This window comes from Taeniopygia guttata, chromosome 5 (assembly GCF_048771995.1).
Source record: "Taeniopygia guttata chromosome 5, bTaeGut7.mat, whole genome shotgun sequence".
Lineage (NCBI taxonomy): Eukaryota > Metazoa > Chordata > Aves > Passeriformes > Estrildidae > Taeniopygia > Taeniopygia guttata.
This window is the reverse complement of record NC_133030.1, coordinates 43829426-43847936: the sequence shown is the minus strand read 5'-3', so window position 1 is coordinate 43847936 and position 18511 is coordinate 43829426. Positions and strand designations below refer to the sequence as shown.

Here is an 18511-nt window from a genome sequence, read left to right as displayed (position 1 = left end):
TTAATTTTAAATCTCAGTTCACAAGCTATTTCTGCTCCTCTACCAATCAGCAAGACATCAAATAGCTCCTATTCACCATGTAAACATCATTTATTATGCAGCGACTGGCCCTTAGTGACTTGATATATTTACCAGCTTTCAGAGCAAAGTTATTTAATTTTATCTTATCTATTTATTTATGAATTTATATTTCCTGAGAAAGGCTTCAGGATTTTAAGTCTAGCCTACTACCAAATACGTCACCTGATACAGTTGTCTGCTAGGAAAAGCAGCATGTAGAGGTGCAAAATTACAGTGGTAAAATCAGAAAAACTTTCCCAAAGTGGAATTGTATGGTTCTGGATTAATCTGAGTTTGCATGGGGTTTTTTGATCCTTCCACTTTTCCAGTCCTCACAGCAAACAGAAGAATCTCAAGGCAGAGACAAGAAATAAAGTAGAATCTCATTATAGAAAGAAGGGGGAAAAATCAAAAAGAAAAAAAGAAGAACAGAGAATCAAGAAGACTCAGAGAGACTCCAGCCAATTAATTCAAAAGCTATAAAGTTAAAATAACTACACACATACCCACCAGTCTGCACACCTGCACACTCATATGCACACACAAACGAAAAGGAAAAGAAAAACAAAAGACTTTCAGAATTAGAACTGTGACATCATGGCAATGCTTAAACCAATTAACAAAACTGAGAGAAAAAGGAGAGGGGTGTAGAGCGTTGGCTGTTGGCAATAGGCTCTATTCCCAGAATAATTAAATGCAACAAGAATATTACTGATAAGATTGAATCATAATTAAGGAAATAATAAAATTTAAAAGGGGAACAGAAAAAGAAAAAAGGAAAAAGGAGATGAAAGTAAAGTTATATCACAAGTTTTTATTATTAAATCAAACTGGGGAAAAATAGAAAATTAATAAAGTGGAAATGAAGATATTGCAGGAGGGATAAATTCCCATTAACTAATGTTTTTTTCACTGTCTTTTAGGCACCAAGATCCAGAATAGGTGGAGAAACTCTAGCAATAGCACTGAGCTTTCCCATTTCTCCATTCTCTCTGCATCTGCCTGTCCCAATAAAACAAAACAAAACTCTCCCCAGCGCTTCCTCCCCTCCACCATTACCTGCCGCAGGTTGCGTGTCACCTTAACGTCGTGCCACGCGTTGTCATTGAACTTGCCATTGACCGGCTCCACGATGGCCTCAAAGGCCCCAGACCCCAGGTTGATGACCAAGGAGACTGCACCATCTTTCAGGGCCAGGTTGACGTAGTCAGCTGACTTGCCCGTGTGCAGAATGAGCCCGTTGCGCTGCCATGTCTTGAAGGAGAGCGTGATCTCATCACTGCTGCTCTGGATGGGGTTTTGTGACAGGTCATAGCAAAGGTATTCGGAGCCACGGAAAGTGGCCATGTTCTCATCTCGCGCTGGAAAGGAAGGGAAAAGAAAGATCTATTCAGTGGTCAGCCAAGAAGAGATTTACGGTTGTCATGAAGTTTAGGCATCCCACGGCACTCTCAGCTGTAGAGCTAAATATCAAGGCACGTCAATAGCTGTAGAGCTCCTTTTGTAATATGGCTACCAAGAGAATTAACTGCAGGGTCGTCAGTAGCGATGAATTTTAGTGCTGTGTTTTTAGTTTCATTGCAGCACTGTCTCCATAGGGACCATTCAACAATATGCAGTGGAGTCTAGGAAAAGCACATTTAAGGACTGTTATAAGACATTTCACATCCTTTTTAGGAGAAGGATGGAAAGCTCTATTATTCACAACACAACCACCACATATGTGTTGATTAAAAAAACACCAACATTTCACAAAGATCAGTATTTAGATTCAGCACTACCACCATCTGAATCTATCTTAACCTATCCGACAGGAAAGTTAAGAAAAACACCAGAATATAATCCTAACAGACCTGCCTCTTTCTCTCAATTGAATTGAAAGACCAAGCAAACAAGAGGGCCACATGAGGTGTGTACAGATTCCTTCTCTGAGAGCATGAGGGAAGTCCACATAAAACATTTTGTCCACAGATATAAGTAATGTTGCTGGTAAATGCATCTGAGAACTTTGCCTGTTTTATCACCTTATCCAGGAAATCTGTACTAGATAAGGCCATCTTTTTCAATCAGCAAAAATAAACATGGGGGAATTATTCATAGCACATGACATTTAATATTTCCTCATGAAGAAAATAAATTTCTTCTGTACAATAATAAAAGCCATTGCATTTATTTCTCAGCAATTGGAAGCAGCATTTGAATACTATGAAAATCCCTTGTGTGAGCTAGAGGTCTACTTCCCAGTACCTGGGTTGCCAGTCACTCAAAGCCAGTTCGGCTGCAGTATTGTGCTTATGTGACATGAGCCAGCTGCAAACCCTGATTCTATCCAGTAGAAGAAACACAGGAGAGTGACAGGAAGGCTTGGAGGAGGACTAGCTAGTGCCAGCTGGGAGGAAATGGTACTTGCAATGAAGTCTGTATAGATTCCACCCCCCACTCCATATTGCAGCACCTTCCTGACTCCCAGCTGTGAAAGCAAGGCTGAGCAGTAGATAGTACAAGTAGTCAAGTTATCATTGCTTACAAATCACTGCACAAGGCAAATGCTGGTGCTATTTTCATTGGCATTAATAGTACTTTTCTGCTTCATTTTGTACCATTTAGTAATCCTAATAAGGATTAGCCAGAATTTATTAGTACAAGACTGAAGGGAAAATACTTGTTTTCATAGCCATTCTTGGAGAATAACCACATGGTAAAATCTGTGTTCTCAAAGCATAAAATAATGACAACAAAACAGCACAGTATTGCAGCTTGTAAATATAACATTCTCAAGTGAAAGGTCTGCTTTAAGCAGAGACTCTTGCAGAAGCAATGTGTGTTTGTACCTCAGTAAGCAAGCCATGTGTCCAGATACTACTGCAAGCAAACAGACACCCAATTTGCTCCATGCAGCAGCACACATTAGAAGCCAACTGGCTCAAAAGCAGTTTTTCAGAAGAAGACCGGTGGTCCCAGCAGACAAGCTGAGGACAAGTCAGCACTGCCTGTCCTTTCAGCAAAGGCCAGCTGCATCCTTGGCTCTATTAGCAAGAATGCAGTCAGCAGGCCAAGGGAAGTGATTCTTCCCCTCATGGACACTTACAAGATCACATCAGGAGTGTTCTGTCCAGCACTGAGCTCCCTCATATAAAAATTACGTCAAAATACTGGAGTCAGTCCAGCAAACAGCTATCACCATACTCAAGGCACTGGGGTAGTTAATGTGTGTGGAGAGGCTGAGGGAACTGCGTTCACTCTGCCTCAAGGAGAGACAATTCAAGGGAAATCTTACTGATCTCTTTAATGACTTAATGGAAGAACACAGACAAGACAGGGTCAAATTCTTCTCAAGAGTTGTGCAGAAGAATGAGAGGCAACAGATGCAGCTGCCTCTGACTGTGTATCCCCTGAGCTACAGCACAGTAGCTTCAGTCAGGCCACATTTATTTCCAAGCATGGCCTCTCCATACTGGCCCAAATGTTAGGATGCTCTGACATACACCATAGCTGAGATCAAAAAGCACCTGAAAATTACCAGAGAGCATGAAGGAAGGAAAGGGATATAGGTTCTTTCCACAATGAATGAGGAGGAAAAGCCCTGAGTAGGCTGCAGATCTCCCAGTATTTCTTTATGCTTTCAGACACAGTCTGGTAACACCTGGAAGACCACAGAGCAGTTAACCACTTGTTATTTTTTAGATCATGACCCTTGTGCTGTACAGTTTTGAAGGTTCCCCAGATTGCACTGTGATATTTATATCTTCTGTATTCTTTAAATAGTGGTAGTTACAAACAGTTTCTGCACAGGAGCACACAAGCTAACATTAAGATCCAAGTTGAAGTCAGCAGGGATCCTTGGTTCATGTTACATGAAGCAATAGATCAAACCCTGACTTTTCTGGTATGCAAAACCCTGTATATAGGCAGTGATATTTAATTTAATTGATGATCTAGTTATTAAAGGGTGGCAAGGCAACTGCATAAAATAACATTTACTTAAAACATATTTGGGATATGTTTGAAACCTATTGATTTCTGTATGATTTGCAAGATTTAATTTTTAACACAGTTAATACTAAATAGATTTATAAAAATCAGAATCTGTCAGTGCATATAAGGAATCAAATATTCCATTCCTCTTGCTAGTATTAATCTAAATCCATTATTACTTCCTAATTCATTCACATAACTAAATTCTCTGCAATAGCTGGGATTTTCAAAGATCCAAGTCCTGTACCAAATTCCACACTTGGACTTAAACTTTCACATATTCAGGATGCAAAAAAACCCCTGAATAGAAGCAAACTCAGAATCTTCAAACTAGCACAGATATTTTCCTTGAATGAATGGAGTCACTGATCACTTTAATGGGAAATGTTACCCTTTTCTGATCAATCCCTAGCAGACACACCCAGCACATTAAGCAGTTACCATCACCACCATGCTCCAAAGCCAGTTTTGCAAGTCTCAGATTTATATCTGTTTAAAATCCAAACCAGCCATCAGCACATATCAGAGGCTGAGTGCAGGAAAAGAAACAAACCCACAGCAAACAAGGACCTAAGCCAAGCTCCTGGCTCTTCTCACCCCTGAAGAAACCTCAGGGCTTGCTGTGTCTCAGGTCCCCTGCAGAGGTAAAGAGACCAGGGTCTTCCCTTACAGTATACAGTTATACTGCATCTTCAGCAAATCCAGATGGTAATTTTAGCTTCAGTTTTTATGTGCAATATTGTTGCTGTTCCTGCCAAGGCTCTTTCTACGAAGAAGAATATTCAGAGCTCCCAGAATCACTAAGAGGTAGAAAACTTGGCATTTTGATTTATAGATGAAGAAACCAATGCACAGACATTTTAATGGGTTTACTCAGAGCCACCAAGAAAAATCAATGCTAGAGAAAGTATTTGAGTTCAGGAGCTCATATCTCTCCATCCTGGGATCATTCCAGAGGTTCTCATACATTTGTGGAGGGAAACCAACCTCCTGTTTTTCTCTAGTCCTTCCAGGATCTCATCTTAGCTAAGGTGTGGAGAAAGCAGCCTCTAAAGTTTTGAATGATGCTTGAAAATAACTACTTCATGACTGCAAAGCTGAAAACAGCAAACCCTAAAAGCACTCATTTTGCTCAAAGGTGTGAAGTTTCATACTCAAGAAAAGCAGCATCTCATGTAACAGGAATTTTGTCCCCAGACACAATTAAGAAATATTTAGAAATATATAAAATGGGCAGTGACTTTTCTGACATCTCCTGAAGCAAACCTCAAGTAGCTCTCCCTAAAACCAAGGGTCAGTTGCTCACCCCTCTCACCTTCACTGCATTACAGATGTCCTGTGAGGGAGTCCCTATCTCACTGGGGTTTGGTTTACAGTCAACATTATGTGACTGAATGTTAAATCTAAGGAAAGCCCTTAGAAGTGATCAAGCACCTTGCCCAGATTGATGTCATTAAAACAAACTTCCAGGGTTAGTAGTTTAGTAAAACATTAGGCTTTTATTTTAAAGAGATCATCTCAGAATCCAGTAGTAGCTAAAAGCAGATTACTGCAGCCTCTATTTATCCTTCTGCTGCATTCTGCCTTTCCAGCCTTTGAACAGGAAAAATAATACATCCAAATAATTGTTTTTTTATAGTCTAACCATTCTTCACACCATCCGATCAGATCAGTAACACCACTCATAAGACTCTCTCATTTACAGATATTATTTAATTATTTAAATACATTAGAAATAGTGTACAGTACATTCTTCAGTGCACGAAGCGTCTTCCAAGCACCACCAACAGTGATACTGATATGTGGAAGCTGTGAGAGCCATACCACAGCCTGCATTTATATTACAAATTGCATTTATATTACAAACTGTAAAGTAAGAACATATAAGTCATATTAATGTCATAATAAGATGACTGAACTGATTGCATTGATTAAATCTTGGGAAAAGAATATGACTTCTAACCTCAAGGAAATTATAGGAATAATTTTTCAGAAGAAAAAGAATTTTTGCAGTTGGAAAAAATTTGCCTGTAAAATCATAGAATGGTGTTATAACAGATAAAAATCAAGTGCTGAGCTGCAGTCCTACAGTAAAAGGAGTAGTCTCTTAAATGCTTACTAATGTTAAACCATTCTGGTAAATGTTACATTTTTCAGAAATAGTGTAATTTATTGTTTCCTCAGACTCCTCATGCTCACTTACTCCTATTACATAACTTGTAACTTGGAAGCAGAGAGGAATCAGCATTACAAGATTAGAAACAGTGTGGGGAAGAATCAATGCAAAACAATTCCCATCCTGTTTAAGAGATGCAAAAAGTCCACAGCAAAGAGTTAGGCCAGAAGTCCACAGCAAAGGTGAGATGTACTCAACAGCCAGTGCTCTTTCAATGCCAAAGGCAAATTTTGCACGTAGTTTAGCAGCTCTAATCTTATGCAAAAAGCTCTTTCACCTCACCAGTAAGAGCAAACGAAGCATTAATGTTCACCAGAGAACATCAAGTGCCTAGCATGAATCATGCCCTCTACTCTCTTATCTGCTACTCTACCCATTACCCTTCAAGTCTAAAGTAAAATGCTTGTTAAAAGGTCCTCAAATTTAAGCCCAGAAGAGATCAAGGAGACTTGGCAATACAATGAATGTTCAGGCGTTTTTGTCAAACCTGACTAATCTATTATTTCCCTGTGCAGCTAAGCTCCTAATGAAAACAAGAGGAAGAACTGCTTTATCTGAAGATACTGCATGAGAGCTCTGGAACTCCGTGTTCCACCTCTGCTTTTGTCTGTGTGTGTCCTTGGAAAATGCTCTTTGGGCTGGCTCCAACACAGAGGAGGCTCTGACCTGTGGGATTGCAAACCATCCCTAAGAGGTCCAGAACTAGCCTGCAAGGTGACTTTCCACCTGATGAATTTGGACCACTGCACAGCAAAGACTGAGTGCAAAGCGAAGGAAGAGGGATAACAGTGCTTGTATCTTTAGCCCAAAGATAGGAGAAATCTTCCCTAGGCTCCTGATCCTCAAAATAGTTGACACGTACTAAATGTATAAAGCAGTTTCCATATATCACTGTCACATAACAGTGGCAGAGCTAGTAGCCTGTTAGAAGCACAACTGCCCTATATTTCTAAAGTATGACTATGAGCCTATTAAATAGACAGTTAGGGATCTTATCATCTAAATAAATAAATATTCACCCAAATGAAAAGCTATTTTGCTTGTCAGTGCTAGGAATCTCCTTTTCACTCAACAGTATATTGCAGTCATTTGGCAAAATTTCTTCTGAGAGGAAAAAACATAAATCAGTTATACCACACAAAATCTCCTAGTCAGTCCACATATTGAGCACAGATTTTTTGTAACCTAGTTTTGCCAATTATATGATCCACAGGTTCCCTACTCACTCTCTAAGCAGCATATTGCCTTTTCTGAAGAGAAAAGCAAGAAAACAGAAGTGTCTGAACTCCTCCAATGATGCACACAAAATAGCTGAAAAACACAGCCATAAAAACCTTTTTGCTAAAATGTTTTGATGACAAAAGTATTAATACTACAATAATGAAAATGAATAAATGACATGTCTACAAAAGATTATAGCATATGTCTGGTAACACCATTTCTTTTAATTGCTCATTAAAATTGATCTAAATGACAAAGTAGAGGCATGGAAGCCAGAACCTCAGCTTTTTATCCTCGACTCTGTCACTGATTCACAGTATAACCTGAGGCACTTAATTAACCTTGACTGTCTCCATCTGTACTATAAAGATAACAAAAACATAGGTTAAGTCCTTGAGACCTATGGGAAAAGAACTTTATGAGTTTAAAAAAACTCTGAAAACCAAGAAATGTTCCACATCTGTGAGGAGACGCCCTCTACCAACCCAGTGTATATGCAGTGTACAAAGTGTCCTGAGAATTCTCTTCTCCACATATTTTCCATTATTTGCTAAATACAATCTGTACTGGTATCAGTGTGTGATGTTGTGTTCTCTGTCAAAGAAATTATAAACTGCAGGTGTTGGTCTGACACCATGGCACTATGTACTTAGAGCTGTGTTTGTTCTTTATGTTCTGATCAGCTGACCATAGGGACTACAAAAACAATTCTGCAACAATGTCTTCCTTAACCCCAAAATGAAGTTTAAAACTTTTTGTTTACACAACCTGAAAAATATATTTCTTAAAAAAAACTACAGCTCCATTTTAAAACAAAAGCATGAAACACATTTATTTTGAAATGAATGGTGCTGAATAAATCAATTTTTAAAATAATTTGCCTGAAAGAATTTGATATAGTCATATAAATTAACAATTTGTTTTGGTTGAACAGAATATACTTTCTCTTTTCATTTCTCTGAACAATTTTGCTACTCGCACTCCTAGTTCCAGAAGGTAGAGAAAAAGCAAATTATTGCTACAAATTTTGCCAAGAAATATGATGATGACTCGCTGTGCATAAGACCTCCTCTGGATTCCTCAATGCTAAGCATGGATGAGGGCAGTTCCCAACTCTGCAATTTCTATAGTTTTCCTATTTTCCTGCTGCATAACTCCAAAACATAAGCATGCCAGTCACTGAACACACCACCCAGTAGAAATGTTTCCTCACAGGCTGCATGTTCAGCAAAGTGCAAACTGATGAGCGAGAACATCACAGCACCATGGCCATGAAGTTCTAGGTCTAATATATTCACCAGCTCTGCTCTCAGAGAGGCATCTCTACTGCTGGGTGGCTACCTGGCCCATCCACCCCTCTGTGTAGAGCACACGTGACAGTACAGGTAAGAGTGTGGAAGCATACAGCTGAGCTCTTAATTCACCAGCATTTCATCTATGTATTCCTGACCAGAGGTGCTGTTTCTTTTCCCAGACCAAAAAACAAAACCAAAAAAAAACCAAAAAAAAACCAAAAAAAACAAACACAAGACCCCTAAACAAACAAATTAAAAAAAAACAAAACAAACTGAAGAACTGAAGCAACTTGCAGCAAGCAGCAAGCAACACTGTATTCACTCCCTAAGAGAGATTTGTTGTTTTTCAGCAGTGATCTGTATCCCAGCTGCAATTCCCAATTTCACACTACCCTTATTTTTCAAGACTATTAAAAATCAGAAGTCAAACACCAAATATTAATCTTGATTTTAAGCATTTAGACCTGTTTATTACTGGCTGCAGATTCAAAAGCACTAACAGCTATTAAAACAGTGTTCACTTGGCATTTTTTTTTCCTTTCCACACTGAAGACAAGGTCTTTCCACAATTTTCTGACCTTAGTAAAAAGTCATACCGTGAGAAATAGGAACATTAGGTAACTATCACAGTCTTCCCTACATGTGTGGTATGATTAGTCCTGCCTGGGAGAAAAAACATGAAGGCTGTCAGAGGGAGTCTTCCAAGACTGATGCAGGAATGAACAAAATTATTTAGACCAACGCTGAGAGGAAGTTGAAAGGGCATTCAGAGCAAAAGCACGTGTAAGGAGCCCGACAGGAGGCAAAACTCCTGCTTCTGTTGAACAGCACTATTTTAGAGAACCGCTGGAAGCTCCCAAAGCAAGGGGCAGAAGGGAGAGAGGCAGCAGTGCCAGAGGGGAGTGTGTGCGGCTGCATGGCCGTGGCTCTGTGCTGGCAGCAGCCTTCCAGCAAGCGTCGCGCTTGCTGCTGAGCAGGGAGCCCCTTGGGCATCCTTCCAGCGGGAAGTGGGAGTAGAAAAATAGTTACCGCTAATCACTGTAATAACACAATAATGATCCACAAAATTATCCTTTTCAATACCAGTGAGCGGTATTGAAAGCCATGCCCATGGGAAAGGGGAAGTGGAAAGAAAGGTGAAAAGCAAAAGTGCAGTGGAAGAGAGACGAGAGCGGGGCAGAGCAGCACCAGTGGTATCACAGAGACTGCGGCAATGTCAGCTTCCCACGGCTTCTGTGCTACTGGAGACTGGGTACGTGTGGAACCACAGTACTGCCAGGATAGCAAAATACACTGCCAAACACTACTGCTGCCCTTCTTTTATGCTCGTTCTGAGACATCATTAGGACCATTTATGGAAGTAGCAGTATCCAAACCCAATTTGAGGCAGAACAATTCTCCTCAAACAAAGCCACAGGCGAGAAACTGTTACAAGCTGGCAGAGCAGCCTTGACCAGTAATTACTTAGGGGCAAAAATGTGTGCATTTGTATGCAATGAGAAACATGCTAGGCTTCTGCTATGTGGATACAGCACAAGTTCCATGCGTGTTTACCAGGGCAATGGAAACATATGCAGCAGAGGAAGGACAGTTGCCTACCCAGCATATTTCTGTGGAAAGGCAGACAAAGTACAGCTGAACAAACACAATAGATAGACATGAAGAGGAGGTGTTCCCTTTGTTACAGCGTGAAAGGAAGCGACCTTAATGTGAAGAGATTTACAAGAGCAAGAAACAGAATCAGGCTGAAGTGGATGCACTTGCATACATGCAAAATGTGGGATAATTAAAATCCTTATACAACTTACAGTACACATCCAAGGGCAGGAATGAAATGCATCCTCCCCATGTCACTTCAGGGCATAAACACATGAGGACTTACACACACATGCACGTACACAGAAAAAATGAATGTGTGTCTTGTAAATACTGGAGTGAATACACACAGTCTCAGGGCATAAGCATAGATGTCCATGGTGCACGAGGATGCAAGTGTGGTGGAGGCGTACGGAACTGGCACTGTGCATGGGGCTGAGAGGGAGGGTGTGCCAGTGCTTCTGGCGCATGCTCCAACTTCATCCTGGGCTTTTTTCCTTCCTGATTTAGTTTTTTTTTTCTGCGGCAGAGCAGACTCCATGTCTACAGGGAAGGTGCTTAATGAGTCAAATCCAATCTCTCGAATGCCTTATCAGTTGTGGACAGGCCTGTTTCTGACAGCTGACCTTTCTCACTGCACGCTGCTGAAAAACCCATACACCACAAACAATTAACACAATGCTGAAAACACAAAGCTGAGGGAAGACTCTAGATCACTATAGACAGCACTACATCAGAAGGAAGAGAATGATGCACATAAAAATGACAGAAGGCATCTATATAGGGTTTCATTACACCTTATTTTCCCACACACACCCTTTATTACCATCTTTACAGCTTGGCTGTAGCAAAGTTATGTGCAAAAGCAAGGGTCATGTACAACAAGAATAAAAAGCATAGAGAACAGGAGACATTTTTGTGATGTATATGACATTAAGCCCATGCACAAATAAATATATATCGGAATAAATACATCCAAAACTAATACAAAGAGGAAAGTTCCTTGCTAAAAAACAAAAGCATACAGAGCAGAGGAGATGAAGATCAGCCTGCCCTCCAATACTTCTGCTGTTATGGGACTAGTTCCTAAGAAAACACACAATAATACATTTACTTAAAAGCTTAAACTTAATATTGCCTGAATTAGAAAGATCAGAAATAACAAAAATGTCAAATAGTCCCTTCAATAAGGACAAGGAGGCTCATCCCATGATGAGTGCAACGCCAGTTCCAGGTAAGCAGAAGGTTTCTCCTTTTGGGAAGCCCAAACACCTAAATATAAAGTGGACAGTCTAGCCAGCTGTTCAAGAGATTTGTTGCTCAAGAAAGGGTGAGAAAAAACCTGTGTATTTTCAATTCTGCTGCCAGCTCAACATGAGGCTTGGGCAAACCGTGAACATTGCATTTTCTGAAATCTCTCTTCACTTTCAAATTTTATGCAATAGGTACATGCCACCAACATGCTTGAAGATCAAGACTCATGTATCTCAGATTTCAGGAGCAGATCCTAGGCACACAGAATTCATATCCTAATTTGAAAAAGTAGACACCTATCCTTTGTGCAGTAGTCTCCCTGTATGAGCAAAAGAGCACAGCCTACCATTATCACATTTTGGTTTTTTACTATTATTTAATGCAATAACATAACCTCCAAAAGGAGTATGTTTTTTCCATCTTAACAAGTCCGTATATGTTCAAAATAGGAGCTAGATTACACTGAGGAAAGTTCACAGAAAGAAAAAGTTTGCTGGGAAATTCACAGAAAAAAAAAAATTGCCAGAAGCTCCTGAGAAGTCATCTGGATACAGCATTTAACTCATCTAGGCACCTGTGGAAAACTAAACATGCTTTTGAAGATTTTGTATGCAACCCAGACAAGACTGACACAGGAGTGGGTTAAAAGGTACACAAAGTAATTTAAGGTCACAGGGTGGAGTAATTTCCACAGCAGTGCAAAATATGTGTCAGTTTAGCATCTCTGGCTGGTATTGATGCTGATGAACAGAAAAGGTATTCAGGCAAAAGTATTCCAGTTAATAATTGCAAGTACATAAGACCTATTCAAAGCTCAAAAAATTGAAAAATATTTTAAGAAGAAATATTTCATTATAGGAGGTTTTTTGTGTTCAAGTGTATAGAGATTTGTATAGAGGTTTTTTTGTATTCAAGTGAAAAAATTATGCCATGACTATAATTCTTTCTTAGCTATTCCCATGTGGTCTTTTCCTATATACACATTATATATATTTAGTTCCATGCAATATAAATTGATGCTTAGTATATACTGTAATTATCTTTAAATACTTATCAACTCGTCTGTTTTCATAAATTTCTGAAATTATCTATGCTATTTGGAATAATAGATAACAGCTATTCTATCAGCTCATCCAAAATTAGCAACTTCATATCATCAATGAAATGAATTTCATATCTTGATGTGACAGCACCAAAAATGAGCCCAGCTGCTTTCATTAGTTCAAGCTACTGGGTAGCACAATCTTATTAAAGTCTTGTACACATTATCAAGACTGCATATCAACTAAAAGCAGTCGAATCAGTGCTTCTCTTTAGTACTATAGACCAAACTCTGAACTCACTGGCCTTGATAAAAATAAGGAGCAATTTTATGGCAATTAGTGAGGGTATACTGCTGGATGTAAGACAGCCACCATGCTGGTATCCATGTTCATGTTATTTTTCGTAAGCCTGTTGCTAGAAGGTCAGAACTGATGTAATTCTTACTCTTACAAGCAAAGCCCAACTGCTATAAAAATTACTTTTCAAGTCTCTCTGCAGGAGATGTGACACTGCCCTTGTGCTACAACAACTGTTGAAAAACCTGTGATTCTCTTTCAGTTCAGAAAGGTGCTGCCATTTTTTTTCCTGGAGACAAGTTTACCCTAGAGGGTCTTGACTTCTTTGGTTTGGGGGTTTGAAACTAGGTTTATTTTTTAGCAGCAAAGACTCATTCTGATTTAAACACCAGGGGTGTTTATATATTTTATAAATATTTTCTAATTCCTCTTTCACTGAAGTGTTGTCCCCCTTTTCCCACACATTAACAATTCCATTAACCTGCTGACATCATAGTGTTGTCATTTTGGAACTGAAAGCTGGTCAGAGATTTTGGGAAGTTAGCATGGCAGTTTTGGTCGCAACCCTTAGAGCAAACGTTTGTGTACCCCAAGCATGTGGCCAGCATGAAGGATCGTTGAAGCCCTTGCCATGTGAAAAAGATCCCTGTGTTTAAAATACAAGATAATTCTGAAAGTGGACTCTGACAGTTTGTAACCTCAAGAGCCGCCAGATTAATTGTCTCTTGACAGCTCTCTGGTCAAATGTGCTCGTTCCAACAAAAAATAACTGTTGGTGGTTTGTTTCCCTGTAACTTCTATGTCTACCACTACTTTGCAGAATCACAGAGAAGCTGAAATCTTTTTTCATGTTGCCTCAAGAAACAGAATTTTGTCAAAACAAGTTCTATCCATACCTTCATAACGCCATGATCTATTACGGGGCTGCTGAAAAAGGACTGTTGGCAAAATTTGGCCTTCACATTGTAATTTTAAGAGCTTTTCTGTTAAAGCATATGTCAGAACAAGGTGTAACAATTTCTCACAACTCTGTTGGCTCTGCAGAACTAAAAAAAATAAGAGGGATTAAACCATATAACATTAAATTAATTCATATAGTTGATCTGTATATATATATATATATATGCAGTTTTATCATTACACACAGATAACTTGATACAAAGAAGTAAAGAAACTTCACTAAATACTTTTTCCCCGATTTTACGCAATTTTTTCTTGCTTGGCGCTATACATCAATCCCACAAAGGGACTGAACAAAAGAGAACTGTATAACTTAACTAGTCTGGGAAGAGAAAGGAGGAAGAGAACTCATTGCATTTAGTACATACCAGTAATGAAAGCTTTTTTTACAATTACCTGACAATTTGCAGCATTAAGCTTTACCATCTGCAGCCCACAGAGCATCACAATTGATCCTGCTGTTGCTTTTAAACTTTCTTGGAGCACCACTTCCCTGTTTCTTTGTCCTAGAGATGTGCAGATTTTGAACTTCTGTGATCAACTTGGCTCGACCATACCATTATGTATAAATCATAAGACATAGTTGTGCCCTCCTCACCTGGGAATGTCTTATTGAATGGCCTTCACAATGAATGCTAGTTAAAACAGGTTCTCAAGCTTCAGAGATAGCAGCAGACAAATGTTAGTGCTGACCTCAATATTTCATAGCATCTAGTAAAACAAAATTGTTGGCTCCAAAGATTCTTTTTCTCAGTGGGGGTAAATTAAGAACTCATTTTTAAGCTTTTACAAGAACTGCAGCAACTACATAAAGTTCCTTTAGTTGTGGGTGGTTTATATATATCTATGTGCTAAAATTGCTTCATCTGGCAGAACTGAGGTTGTTCATCCCCAAAAGACAGAAATGATCCTTGACAGGAACTGTAATTTCCCACCAGCTACAATTTCTAATAGTCATGCAAGTGCCGGTCAGAACAGGCTGTGGTCAGCCCTCCTGATCCTTCAGGTGGTTACTCCCCTGCAGGCTTACAAACCTCCAGACTCCACCTGTGCCTGCTTTTTCACCTCTATAAAATAGAGCACTTTTCTACTGGCTGTAACAATTACTCTTTCCAGAGTAGAGCATACCTTGTATGTACAGCTGTGCATCAATATTCCATAACCACTGAGGACTAAAACACAGCTGGGACATGACCTTTCTTAGCTGCAAGGGGAGTTTTAAAGGGGCAGAAAGGCATTGCAGCAATGGGAAACTTGGCTTCTGCTCATCAAGGAGTAACCCTGACTGAGAGGTGGGGCGCTTGTGTCGCTGTGCACTAGGCAAGCATGTGGAATACATCACATCAACTCCTTCATGGCAGCTGCCCACATGCATCACCTTACCCTTCAGTAAACACAATGCAGCTCATGCCTCAATTTGAATGCACTAGCTTGCTTTTCCTTAGAATTAAAAGAGTACACGTGTTTCTTTTTAATAGCCAAATTCAGTCTAGATTTCTTCTGAGTGATTTTTTTATTATTATGGTAATAATCTAAGCCAGCTATCTCCTTTCCAGCACCGCCCACCTGATATTATTTTAAATTCTTTCAGCACGCAGGTTTTTCACTGAACTCTTCTCGGACTTTTCCAAAACTCCCTGAATTGTGCTAGAGAAGAACGCACCATTTCCTGGGTTGAACTTCAAATGTCAATGGCTCCAGCCCTCCTTCACCTCCATGGTTGCATCTGCTATGAACTCATAAACACAATCCATAACCTGTAACATTTGAGTTTATCAATTATTTTTCCCACTGCTGCATCTGCCTGCCTGAGGTGTTAGGTTTCCATTGGGATCAACACACACCTCTGATAAACGAATGTTTGTTTGCTAACTGCTTCATATTGATGTGTTTACACTGAACGCTAGCACAGAGGGAGAGGGAATAACAGATTAGGGACCAGTTCAAGTTATTTTTATAACACTTATAATATTCATGTGGTTACAAACAGATTTCATGGCTTTATTTCAGTGGGAAAAATTACAATGAGAAGATTATTTTTTTTTACCAACTGGCATCACACCATAGCAATCAGCTTTAAAGGCAGATACATTGGAAATAACTAATACTTGATGTTCCTGCTTGCCTCTAAAAAAAGTAAAAATGCCCTTACACAGTGATAAATAAAATCTCACATTATAAAATCAACAGATGACCACAAGAAAATATGTCCAGCTAGTATTAGAGCATCAACCTCATTGCAGATTTTGCCAGCCAGTTTGTTAGATCTTACTAAAAGTCTCCTAGAGGTCTCCAACTTTGTCTTCTACTGACTAGTGTTTCTGTAGCTCACTCAGTGCACTGGGTAGCTTACTTTGAAGCAGTCACATGGCTGTGTGGAAGCACATCACTGAATGGCCAAGCTATAAGTGGCACATACGTGATAAACACATATCACAAAACAAGCAGCATAACCCAGACACTGATTGTCTTAGCAGAAGCCAGCAACTGAATGAACTATGAATATTAAATTCCTCTCCAGAGCAACTTTTTGAGCCAGACAAAGCTCTGATGTACACCCATTAGCCATCTGTATGGCATTTCGGTCAAAGATGGCTCTCTTAGCTTCAGACTCATCACCAGAGCCTAAATGTTTTCTGCTTAGGCTGCTAACGACAGACAGGGAGCATGAAAAACAAAAGGTGAAAGGAACAGAAGAACATTTAGTGATGGAACACATTTTAAAAGCCAGAACTGAGCTTGCCTTATCCTGCTAAATTATAAAGCCAAGGAAGGGCTCCCTGTAGAAGACAGAGTGTCTGTAGTTTCACATGTGGGTACACAACTTCGCGTGTGCAAGCACGCACACAGCGGGTGGCTGCTCTCTGTGGTGGAGCACAGGGTGCTCCAGAGCAGCTCTCACTGCACTGACATTCCTGTCACACTGCACGAGGGCGCGCAGCGCGTTCAGCAGGGCAGGCAGCCAGACATGAGGGATGCTACATGCACACACGTGCAGTCCTTACAGACACAGGCAAAGCTGGGCTTGCAGCTGCGCGTGTGCTCTCTGCACATGCAGATTCATGCACCATGACACACACGTGCACTGGTTGCACAAGTGCTTTTGAACGTGCATGCGCACACAGTGCCCATATGTTTGCATGGGCTGGGCAGGGTTCCCTTCTCCCTCTCCCTCTTTTCTTCACTGAATGGGAAAAAGCTGTCAGCAATTTCCTTCTGTCAGCAGCTGGGAGACACTTTTCTGCAGTTAGCTGCAATTTGTTTCAATTATGTGTATTAATCACAGCCTGCTCCTGATGGGATTCTTCATAAATGAAAAATTTTTTAAAATCAGAGCTTTTCTTTTTAACAAGCCGAATCTTCTCTCATGATGGCACTTAATGATTGCAGATTTGTTGGGAGAGTGGGGGAAAAAGAAAGAAAAAACAAACAGGAAAAAATACCCTTAAGACACTTCCATGTTTGCTTATTTCATTAATAAGCAGCATGGCTCAAGAAGCTGGCAGGGCATGCAATTGAAATGGGGGTCAGTTCACTGTCATTTCAACTGTGGAAAGAGAGAGCTCTGAATAGACTTCACACATAAAAATCTCCTAGCTCAGAGAAGTGGTGGAATTACACCAGTTAAGGATTTTTGGGCTCCAGTTTGCTTTCTTTGAAGCCTAAAGCAGAAATCACCATGCTACTGTTTCAATATCTTACAGCTGGCATTAATTAAAGACACTGGAAAAAGTAGTGGAAAATTGGGAAACTCATAGCTGCCTAAGGGCTGCTCCCAAAGTCTACTGAAACAAAACCGAAATATCAGTGAGGTGAATGTTATGCAGTGTCTCAAAGTTGCTTATTTCATCTGGGAGTCCTAAGAGAACTTCTGAGGAGCATGCTCTACGTTTGCAGTGAAGAAGAAAAAAAAATCAGATACTTAGGATGTATGCTGATATTTTGGAAATATTCTGCTTAAACAAGCTCCTCTGCAGAGATATTATGGCGTACCAGGTTATAAGCCAAAAGGATCTTTCCTTCTTTCTCATTATCTGCTTTCCCCTAGCAGTTATTCTCTTACCTGCTATTGTATTAAAGATTCCCCCCGCCCTGATTTGTCACAAATCAAAGTGAGGGCTGATGAACTTGGAAAACTTAGGAGTCATTGAACAGATTTTACCCAAAGGTGAAAATTTTTCCCAGAGGTGGAAATACTTCTGGGAAACTGCTAGGATTCAAGCAATGGGCACTTACTCCACAACCCTGGAATTTTAAATCAAAAATTATCCAAGTACCAAAAATGCAGATGATTTGCAAGTCATGATCAATGTATTTTATCAAAGACTGGGTTAGAACAACGAGGCTGTGCTAGAATAACAAGGAGGTCTGTAAGATTGGTACTCCTTAAAGCTGTATTGCAGTGAGTCCTTGTAAAATTTGCTTTCTAACAACCTGCTTAGCTAGATTTGCTCACTCCATCACACTTAGGGAAAAGAAGAATGATCCTATTCTAGGTCCATATGGCACAATGTGTATAATACATCACGCAGAGAATTTAAGCGTACTCCCACCTTTAGATTTAATGGCACAGACACCGTTTGGGTGTACAAAAAAATCCACTGAATTTATCCCCTGAAATCATCATATCAACA

General features: G+C 39.8%; 1 protein-coding gene across 36 annotated transcripts in view; it reads right to left on the bottom strand.

Moving 5' to 3' along the window:
- NRXN3 (neurexin 3) overlaps positions 1–18511 on the bottom strand; it is a 958542-nt gene that overhangs the window by 699912 nt on the left and 240119 nt on the right. For all 36 annotated transcript variants that reach the window (XR_012056601.1, XR_012056602.1, XR_012056603.1 and 33 more), the window contains one exon: positions 1120–1421. Coding sequence is in view for 33 of the 36 variants with exons in the window: in XM_072930751.1 (XP_072786852.1) it covers positions 1120–1421 (302 nt within the window). In the remaining 3 variants the exon portion in view is untranslated. The remainder of the gene's footprint in view (positions 1–1119; positions 1422–18511) is intronic.